This window comes from Vicia villosa, linkage group LG2 (genome assembly GCF_029867415.1).
Source record: "Vicia villosa cultivar HV-30 ecotype Madison, WI linkage group LG2, Vvil1.0, whole genome shotgun sequence".
NCBI lineage: Eukaryota > Viridiplantae > Streptophyta > Magnoliopsida > Fabales > Fabaceae > Vicia > Vicia villosa.
In genome coordinates, this window is record NC_081181.1 from 109802642 (window position 1) to 109814315 (window position 11674).

The window sequence follows — 11674 nt, forward strand, 5'->3', positions numbered from 1 at the left end:
AGGAGGATCTAATGTAATACCTTAAACCCCACACATAATTATCAAATAATTTAAGTAAATAAAATATAACCACTTAGAGTGTCACACACAACAAACATGGTCTGCTTTGTAACTGGGGTTACAATAAAAAAATTTAATGCACACTTTTGCACTTAGGATGCTTACACGATATCAATTCATCTCATATGTACATAGGATGTTTACACGACATCCAACTCATCTGGTATCATTGCAGTGAAATCATAATTAAAGCAATACAAAAAACATATAGTATTCATAACATTTAGTCTCATAAACCACAAATGTTATAACGTAAACAAAAGGAGTAGTATTATCCAACTCTCAACACTTTAAGATCTTAACAAAATATAATTAGTAAACTCCAACAAAACAAAACCAAACAAATGAAAGCAAATGTTCCCAGCCCGATGTTACTTGATCATAGCAAGACCTTACTAATAAAACAACAAACTATCGGAAGCCACTTGAATAGCTATCTTCCACTTTCTTCAGCCAATGCTACTCTTGAGTATCTCCATGATGCCCATGTAAAGGCAACATTCAAATAGAAGGGGTGAGAAATCACATTCAATAATAACAGGCATATACTGCAAGATAGGATATCAACACATATACATTTTACAAATAATCACTTACAGTATTACACAATACATTCTCACACCCAATTCAACAATCACACACAACCAAGATATTATGCATACAACTAATTTATGTTATGCAACTCAATTGTGCAACTTAATGCATATACATGTGGTACCAACTCAACATTTGGTTCACTCGGGAACCGGGTCCCCTTTCTGAACCCATGTGACCCCTCTCTAAGCTCCAATCCCCTTCTCTGAGCTTGGGATAAGCCAATAGTCCCCTCTCTGAACTAGCTGACATACCTCTGAACATAACTCATATGATGCATGAGCATATTATCAAATCAATGCATTAAGACCCCTCTCTGATCCTAAAATAATGCATTAACAACTCAAGTAATCCCCTCTCTAGATTACATCTCCACCATAATTGATTAAAACCAAATGATCTACCAGTTTTAAATTAGTCCTCTGAACTTCTTTAATCTCTTCAAAAATACCACTAGTAAGATTCAACATACCTAACTTCACACTTTGCGGTGTGACTTCACAAACCAAACTTAAATCTCTAAACTCTTAAATTAGTTTTACTTCTTTAGCCATTAATGTCGACATATGCAACAACTTCCGAATCAGTGCATTAGCTACGACATTGGCTTTACAAGGATGGTAATTCAAGCCAATTCATAATCCTTCAACAATTCTGGTCGCCTCCTCTGTCTCATATTTAACACATTTTGAACGAATAGGTACTTCAAACTCTTATTATCACTGAACACTTCAAATCTAGAGCTAAACAAATAATGTCTCCAAATCTTAAGCACGGACACAACGGTAGCCAACTCTAAGTCATGCGTAGGATAATTCTTCTCATGAACCTTAAGTTGTATCAATGCATAAACCCCAACTTGTCCATTCTGCATCAATGCACCACCCATACCCATCTTAGAAGCATCACAATATACTTCAAATGATTTTGTTGGACTTGGAAAAATCAACGTTGGAGTCGATGTCAACCTCTTCTTAAGCTCTTGGAAAGTCTCTTTACATTTCACATTCAAACAAAAGCTTGACCCTTCCTGGTTAGCTGAGTTAATGACAAAGCTAACTTACAAAATCCCTTAATAAACTTGTGGTAGTAACCAGCTAAACCTAGAAAACTTCTAGTATCCGTCACAGACTTCAGAGTTTTTCACTATGCCACCGTCTCAACTTTCGACAGATAAAATACAACCCTTTTGGTTTAACTAGACTTCTAACCCTTCTATAAACTAACTAACAAACCTGAAATTCTCAAAACCTCACTCTAACTTCTCTCTAAATTCCTTAACAAACTTTATAACCAACTACCACTTGTCCAAACAATAACTAACTTGCCCAAGTTGGTTACGTCAATTCCCTTCAAAAGTCAAAATTTTAAACTCGTAAATTCTCATTCAAACAAACACACTTCTCTCACAATTTTTCACTAAAATCAATTCAAAGAAACACAAATCCTGACTTAAATTCGCACTCAACAAGCACAACCCCTAACAAACTGTTAAAATCAAACCTCATCGCTTAATACAACATTGCTCTACTTTATTTCTCCTTCATCTTCACTTGCAACAATTATCGAGGAAAATCTTGTCTCTGTTGGTAGGATCTACATCCCTATTTTATCACTCTCTTCATATAACATTGCTCTTATTCTTATGGTGGTTCGTACTCCCATGATTGTTGCTAGATTTGGTGAACCCTTGGCGTTTAATTTGATTTTTTTATAAGTTTTAGGGTTTTAGTCTCAGGTTCGATTAGTTAAGATCTTATGGTTCGATGAAGAATTAAACATAAGACTTAGATTAAGGACAGTGAGGCGAGTAGTTTTGTTTCATTTTGAGGCGTTTCTGGGTTGCCCCGCCACTAGAGGCGATCTCCGGTGCAGCGGGGAAATTTTTGGTGGTGAGCGAGTATGAGAGATGAGTAAGAATGGCTATCTTAATGAATCATGCGCTTGGGGTCCTTTTCCCTCTTTCTGATCCTTAATTCGTGCTTATTCCCAAAGCCCATTTGGGCTTCTACTTAGCTACACCCCCATCTCTAAAAAAAATTGAAACAAGAAAATAGAACTTGGGCTTAACCCTGGGCCCAACGCCTTTCCTCTTTCGACACCATTTTTTCCACTTCTCACCCCATGGCAGATTGTTGTTTTAACTTTATTTCTTTAAGTTTCTTGTTAGAAATTTGTGAATTATTTAATCTTTTTAGAATATAAAAACCTTAATTCACTAAGGGTTTCTTTAATTAATCCTCATTAGGACTTATTTTATGATTTAATTTTTAAGGTTGGATCAATTTTAGGAGATTTAGATCTTTTGAAATTCTTTTTGATTAGGATATTACTTTTGATTTACGATATTTTTAATTATTTGGTTAATTGTTAATTTTGGTTTATTTTTTTATCATGGTTATACTTTGGTTATTACTTATTTTTAATTCATGACTTGTTTAACTTGTGAATTAAAATATGTTTGAATTTTGCTTGGATATTGTCCTTGTTTAATTAATTGGTTAATTGATTAGACATGAACCCTTAGGAGTTTAGTTATCTAAACGAAATATTAGCTAGATTTTGAATCTAGGGGTTAATTTTAGATTAATGTTAGGATTTAAACCCTTATGGTGTTGCACAAAACGAACATGCAATTATCTTGACACTTCATCTTCTCCTTAGCAATATTCATTCATTTCTTTACATCATGATAAAACATAAAATCGTTTTCACGATAAATGGGGACTTTGGTTCCTTCTCACTAAAAAAAACTTGATCCAATGTCAAGGATTATTTTTCAAAACTTCTTTTTCACATTAAAAAGGAATGAAAAGGAAGTGATTAAGCATTGGACTCTTCCTTTACTGAGTACTTGCATACTTCCGTATGACTCATTGTGCAAGTGTTTGTCTTCTAAATCAAAAAACCTTAAATAAAACAAGTATAGTTCCTTCTTTAGCGGACTAAAAAGAGAATGATTGGGCGTATGCCTCTTCCTCTACGAGTACTAGGATATTGCTTTAGAGCTCATTGTCATAATGCTTGTTTTTCGCTAAAGAAATGTGACTCTACTCGCCTTGAAATTATGGTATCAGATATGTGATGTCGAATGAGATGTCACGACATAATATCTGAGCACTTTAACAATTATGAACAAGTATGATAGCAACAATAATAATAATGCAGAAAGTAAAGAACACAGTGATATGTTTACCAAGTTTGGAACAATCCTTCCTACTCTGGGGGCTACCAAGCCAAGAATGAAACCAATATACGATAGTATCAATTCGAAGTTAAACAGTCCCAGTTTATACTTCTCACTTAATCACTATCTTTCCTATGACTTCTACCTAAGACTCACCTAGGTATGAGATCCTTCTCAAATCCCCTCATTCACAATGCCCTGTGACAAAATAAAAGAAACAAAGAAACCAGAAGACACTCTTCCAAGACACACACTCCTCGATACTTAAAAGCTTACGAGGATGAAATACTCTCCTTGCTTAAAATCTTCGGAGATCACACAGCATTCAACACCTACAGGTTTGTGAATGTACACATATGAAACTCACAGAAAATAAGGATTCCTAAAACCCTAAAACATATAATATCAGTTCCACCTAAAACTCGGTTACAACCCTTCTATTTATAAATATATCTGCGATTGGACTAGGCTTCAAATCGCAGCATATAGGCTGCCAAAAAATCTGCTACTTGATCTCTAAGAAAATAGGTCTTCAATCCAAACTTTCCTATATTCTCTCCAATAATAGAAAGTGTGGAAATCTCTTGATTGAATTAATCTTGGTAAAAATATCATCTAATTGATTTCTCCAAATATTCTGAGCTGAAACATGAGATTCTTGTAGCAAATAAAACCGCCTGATTCACTTGCCAGATCAGCTCCTACAGTCAGGATGTCATGACAGAATGTTACGACATCTTGTTTGACATGTTGAAGTCTGAGTGCTAGTTCATCTTGCATTTCTTTCAATATGATCTTCCTCAATATGTTTTAGCAAAATGCATGTCAACCATCAGAGAACCTTCAATCTCCCCCCTTTGGCACATTTTGGCTAAAACAACCAAATAAATCTGTCAACAAAAATACAGGAACGGAAAAATATGTGGGGATAACAGCTCCCCCTCAAAACCATCCATCAGAGCCAGCAGCAAAAAAATTCCTACAAGCACCAAAGCACCAAATAGACTCCCCCTCAGCACAAACACCTCCTGTATACTTAACTTCTACTCCCCCTTTTAAGCCACAAAGTGACAAATGTAGTAAAACCAAGCAGGGTACCTGTTCAACTTTTTTTCCTTTCTAGAAAACTAAACAAAATATCTTGGGCAAATCATTTCAAATTTTGCATTTGTATTTATATCACATCAAATAATTTTTTATTTCATGGATCATTACTAGCACAATATCTATTTTATTTTAATCAACAACTACCTTTATTTTAAAGAAAATTTTGTTTTCAAATGTTAAATTTTCATAACTGAGTTTATATGATCATTGTTCATTAATAATTAAGTCACTCATTTCAAATTTACAAGTATCTAAATATATTTTATACAATATCAAATAAATTTACCAGTGCGGGAGCATGTGTATCTTACTAGTCTTTTAAAAAATTGATGGACATGTATTTTTATTTAACAATATAAATGATTGTGCGAGTATGAAATTTAGTGAATAATTACTCGTGTCCGTATCTATTTTATGGAATTTTATCCTATCTTTTATGGATATTTTTTTACATATACTTATTGGACATGAGTCAAATTAACATATCTATCTTATAAGAATGTAAACAAATATAAATTAATTAATTTTCAACTATTTTATATCATACTCAAATCTTACAAAATCAATTTTCATTGCTAAATAACTAAATATACTCTATTTTAGACCGATCAAAGGAACAAATAATTGAATTAATAAAAAAACAAATAATTGAGATTCAATTAATTTCAAATCATTTTCACTCGATTCAAAGTATAAAAGTCAGTTTATATTAAAAACAATGTACGTTCTCCGATTTTCACTTTTCACTACTACAATCATCTTAAATCTTGGACTGACTTAAACACTGGAGTGTTAATTTTACATATTCACTCCATGCCACCCTGCCAAAAAAATCAATAGCACGTACTCAAAATCCCTCTTCAATTGATTATATCCATTTCTTGATACTGAACTAAACATACTCTAAATCCATTAGATATATTTATGCATGTTACACAGGTGAACCAACCAACCCCTTTAACAATTGCATAATCAAATAAACCGTACCATTTTACTTTTTGAAATAAATATTGTTTCTAGAATCAGATAAGTGGTTCTGTTAGACTCTAATTAGGGGCGGCCAACCAAAACCTAACCCACATGATTAGGGCCACAACATGATGCCTACACTTCCGATTGTTTATTAGGCTTTCTATTATTAATACGATTAAGTATTAATTATTTAGAATTATTATTTCAAACGCCATATAACTTTTGTTTAGCATTTAGTATATCTTTATGAAATTAACCACCTGCTGCCAAACAAAGTTCATGTTTGTTTGTAAACTATGATTAGCTCATTTACATTTTTACATTGACAAACAAAGACTTATGAAAGGAATAGTAACGGTTTCATCTTTTTATACAAATAGTAGGGACATGACCTAATATAGCTAGTACATTTTGGTTAACAATTGAAAGATTTTTCATATATTGATAACAAATTCAAGTTGGACTAGGACATAGCCATAGCATTACTAAAAAAACCATCAGATGTTTTACCATATATAAGAAAAGGGTGACATTGCTTATTATAGTTTATTGACTCACTAGTGGATGAAATAAGCATGCCTACATGAATACTTGGTGGGAAAATATTGCTTTAATCACGGATGACGAAAGAAAATTTAATTAATAGAAATTGAAAGTGATTTTTTTTAATAATTATAAAAAATGAATGATAAGATCAAAGAAAGAATGTGAAAATGACCCAATAGTGTTGATGAAGTTATTTATCTCTTTCAATTTAACAATAGATTTTAAGTTGGAACTTGGAATAGAGTTTTGTTGTTTATAGTTGTGCTATTCAATAGGGTTGAATGAAGTTCTCTAAAAAAATTTATTAAATAATTGAAGATATTAAAGAATGAGAAAAGAGATATGCTACAGTGAAAAATAATTTTATATGGATTAATCAACGGTATTTCGTGATTTCAGAATGAGAATTTTAAAATATTTATATGATATGGTAGAGTGATATGTTTTAATTTGGTGATTATGTTAAACTTTTTTACACTGATAATTAGAGCTGTCAAAATAGACTACCGACCTAAAACCGATTGGTCCTGACAGACTCTGGATTTTTTAGGACTGAGTCAAAAGTCCATAATATTTGAAAAAATAAAGTAAAAACTCCATCATATTTATTATAAATAAAATTATATTATTTTAAATATAATACATTTTAAAATAATACATTATCTTTTATAAATATTATAATGTGTTTATCTAAATTGTATAAAATAATACTTTAATATTTAACATAAGAAAAAAACTAATATAGTATGATAAAATAATATAGTACGATGATTATATTGATGTATAATATTTTAAAAAAGAAAGATTGAATATAATAGAGATAAAATTTAGTGAAGTGAAAAAAATAATGTACTATTTTAGAGTAAGACAATATAAATATTAATATATATTTTTAAAAATTTATAATCATGCGGACCTAATGAATTACCCAAAATCTATATAGACTATTTCTAATGGGTAACGAGCTTTTTTAGAGTCGGGTTAAAAAAGCCCTAACCCAAAATCTATATAGGCTATCTCTAATGGGTAACGAGCTTTTTAGTATCGTGTTAAAAAAACCTAAACTATATGGACTCTAATTTCTAAACCAAAATCTATAATTTTTAGGACTTGACGAGTTGAGTCATATGGATTAATCCCTTTTGACAGCTATAATGTCATTGCATTTCATTAAACTCTTAAAAATTAGTAATGTACTTAATGTGTACCTAAATATTATTAAGTTATTTTTTACATATATTTATGATTAACTTTTTATATTTTAAAGCAAATTAGTAATATTAATTATAGTTATAATTATATTTGGAAATTATAGATATTTAGCAATTTAAATAAGGTTTTTGATTTTATTTATTATAAAAATTCTAAAAATGTACTTACTATTTTTAAAACTAATTTAATGAAAATTCATTAAAAAATTCTAGAAATTATTTCAAATTCATTTTTTATGAATTAAGAAAATAATCTTGTTTTTTCTAGAACTATATTTCCATTTTAAAATATTTTTCTATAATATTATTTTTTTTATAAAAAATCTTTTAAAAATAATCAAAATAATTTTTAAAATTTTATCATGCAAAAAAAATAACAAAAATAGAAAATATTTTAAAATATTTTAATTTAATTTTCATTTAAAGTTTTGTTTTAGTTTTTTAATAAATATATGATCATATAAAAATTATTTAAAAAGATTATATAACAAACAACCCTTGTATCATAATATGAATTTAATTGATATATAATAAAAATGTGAAAAATGTTTGTTTAAAATATTTAATTTTTATTTTAACTTAACTAATTTGAATGATTAGAATGCATTGCATAACAATTAAACACTTATAATATTACTAAATAAAACTTATATTTAAAAGAAATATACATTTTGAATGTGCGCCTAATATTTAAAAAACGATTAAAAAGGAAAGAAGGAGGTGGGTTCCTTGCCCCGAACGCATCTTAGTTTCGGTTCGGGTTTACGTTCAGGTTCGGAGCTAGGTTTGGATGAAGACTTTGTGCGGATAAGAACGACCCTAACCTTCTCTCTTCTTTCTCTCTCTAAAAAACCTCTCTCTACCGCTTCCAAGTCCTACAAGAACCCATTCCCTCCTCAGCCCTTCTTTACTTCTTCTCAAACTCTCAACTTCAAACCTCTTTCTCTTCTTTCTCTCTCCATCAACTCAAACTAACACACTATTCACCTTCTCACATTCAAACCAAACACAACACACGAATGGCAATTGAAAACCAAGACAACACCTCTGTCAGAGAAATCAAACCAAAAAACAGAAGAATCATGGTATTTGAATAATACTAGGTTATTGTTCAGTTTTTTGTTTTTGTCAATGTTAATGTTAATGTTAATGTTTTTAATAATTTTATTTTTAACATTGTATTTTTGTTTTAATTGACTTTTGTTTTGTTCTGGTTTTTTTGAATAGGGTGCTGGAGGTCCTGAAGAGGATGATAATAGATGGCCACCATGGTTGAAACCTTTACTGAAAGAAAATTTCTTTGTTCAATGCAAGTTACATGCTGATTCACACAAAAGTGAATGTAACATGTATTGTTTGGATTGTATGAATGGTCCTATCTGTTCACTCTGTCTTGCATACCATAAAGATCATAGTTTCATTCAGGTTTGTTGTTCATTGTTGAATCTTCAACAATTCATCAAAGTCTTCAACTTTTTGCACTAAAACTTAGATTCTGACACATTTTGTGTACATTTTGTTTGATGGGTTGCTTAGATTCGTTTTTGACTGATTTTTTTGGGTAAAAATTTCAGCTTTGTTTTCTGTGCTGAGATCTATACCGTCATTCATAGTTTTCAGGTTATTCAAATATCTTTTTGCCTAAAATTGTTACTTAACATTGTCTTTCATTTTTGAAACTTCAAAAAGAATGTACTTTTAAGCTGGTTTTAAGCTATTTTGAATGAATTTTTTATGTGGGAACAAAGTTAAGCTGATTTTAAGCTACTTTGAATGAAATGAGTGTTTTATGTGGGATTGAAGTTTAACTATTATGGTCTAGTGTCTAATGTACTATGGTTTTATGGTTTTATGTCAATTGAATGTACTAAGTTTGGTGTTTGTTTTTGTCTGATTTGAACAGATTAGAAGATCTTCATACCATGATGTGATTAGGGTGAATGAGATTCAGAAGGTATTGGACATTACTGGTGTTCAAACCTACATTATCAACAGTGCAAGAGTTGTTTTCTTGAATGAAAGGCCTCAGCCAAGGCCAGGGAAAGGTGTCACAAACACTTGTGAAGTTTGCGAGCGTAGTCTTCTCGATTCCTTCCGGTTCTGCTCTCTTGGTTGCAAGGTACTTTACTTTGCATTCAATTAATCAAATTTCAAAGCATTACTTGTGCCATTTAAGGATTGTGTCTGGATTTCTGCGACAGTGGTGTCTGTGTCTGTGCTTCATAGCTCGGATCAATGTATTTTCATCAAAGTTTTTTAAGAACTATACAATTTTCAAAAATTGGAATTTGATTTTGTTTAGCTTACTTTTCAAGCAAAAAGAAAACTTTGTGTGTTAAAATGACTTAAGTTGACTTTTTCACAATGTGTACCCTTTGATTCACGAGACTCTTGTATCATCAATTTAATCTTTTCCCCTTAATTTCTTCAAAGCATTAAACAAACATGAATATCAACATTTGAATATTGACTTTTAGTCCTTAATTTGCAAAAATCAAAACTACTATTCAACAAACTTATGTTAATAATTGTATTCAATTTTGATTTCTTTTTGTCAATTGATTGATTAATTAACTAATCAATGTGAATGTGAATTGCAGATTGTAGGAACATCTAAGAATTTCCAGAAGAGAAAGAAACAGATAACAGCAATGGCATCAGATTCTGAAGATTCATACAGTAGCAACAACAGCAACAACCACATTCATAGCCGTCAGAAGAAAATCAAAGTTCAAAGCTTCACACCATCAACACCACCTCCAACTTCTGTTAATTACAGAACAGCCAAGAGAAGAAAGGGAATACCACATAGAGCCCCATTGGGGATAGATAATTGGTATTATTAATAGTTGGTAATTTTATTTTATTTGCTAAAATGACCCTATGTCAAGTACTATCTTTTCTTTTTTCTTTTTTTTTAATGTTTTTCTATAGTGGTGTTTCTAGTGTTTGGTGTATATAGCAAAAATCCAATAGAAGTGGAGAAAGTTGGGTAGTAGAAAATAAAAGACACCTGTGAAATAGTTGGTGGTGCATTTAGCAGAAGAAGTAAGTCTCTTTTTTACTAAAGTAATTATACCTAAGTTTTGTGGTTGAGGATGTAAATGTGGGGTTAGTAAGATGTGGTGGAAAAGGGAATGACAATGTGTACTCCTTGAAAAAGGTGGTATGTCTATATATGGAAATACAAAAATAAAAGGGATCTTTTCTTATTTTATATATATTCTTTCTACATGTACTGCATTTACTTTTATTCACAAGATTATTAGGAATGTCTTCCCAGCTTAATAAAGATCTTGCGTTTTAATTCAGTTTTCAACTTAATCAGAGGTCCTCGGTTTAAATTCAATTCTGATTCTGAATTCGTGAGTGTTAAATTCATTTTGAAAGGCAAAATTATGTTAATTAAAAAAGTTAGTTAAAATTGTATAAAAAAAATTCAATTAAACTAGTGTACAATACTTAATTAAAACTTTATTTTCAATGATTTCTTTATATCCTTTTCTGTTTAATTTTCTAAAGAACAAATTTTCTTAATGTGTAAACTTATTTGAGTGGTTGTGAATGCTGATTATGGTGACGATGTTAACATAAGGTTCCATTTCTAGTGGGGTCCACTAAGGTCGGCTAATATGGGATTTGTCGTCAGCGTGTACACGTGTCGAAATCTCATTCATAGTTGTGAAAGCGAGGTGCATTAGTTCTCGAAAGTAGAGATTAGGTCGGCCGCCTTGAATCAGAGAAAAAAGTATGCTATGATTATTTTATTTTTATTTCTTTTAATAATAATTTTTTTAATTGGTATTTAAAGGAAAAATTGTTAAACAAAAAAAAGAGTAGGTAATGGTTTAGAACTTGAGATTCGTGATTCTCTTTTAAGTGACATATTATAAAACCAACCAAGGAACTGTGGGTACCACAGTTATTTTGATCGAACGGTTGAGTTGTTGTATTGCATAAATGGATGGTCGTGATTATTCAGATCGATCCACCCAAT

The 11674-nt window shown here is 30.8% G+C and overlaps 1 protein-coding gene across 1 annotated transcript; it reads left to right on the forward strand.

Moving 5' to 3' along the window:
- Nucleotides 1–8509: 8509 nt before the first annotated feature.
- On the forward strand, nt 8510–10894 carry LOC131651780 (protein RGF1 INDUCIBLE TRANSCRIPTION FACTOR 1-like). The gene is made up of 4 exons (XM_058921470.1): nt 8510–8762; nt 8905–9102; nt 9581–9796; nt 10278–10894. The coding sequence occupies exons 1-4, from the start codon at nt 8697–8699 to the stop codon at nt 10521–10523; spliced, it is 726 nt and encodes a 241-aa protein (XP_058777453.1). The 5' UTR covers nt 8510–8696; the 3' UTR covers nt 10524–10894.
- The last annotated feature ends 780 nt before the right edge of the window (nt 10895–11674 follow it).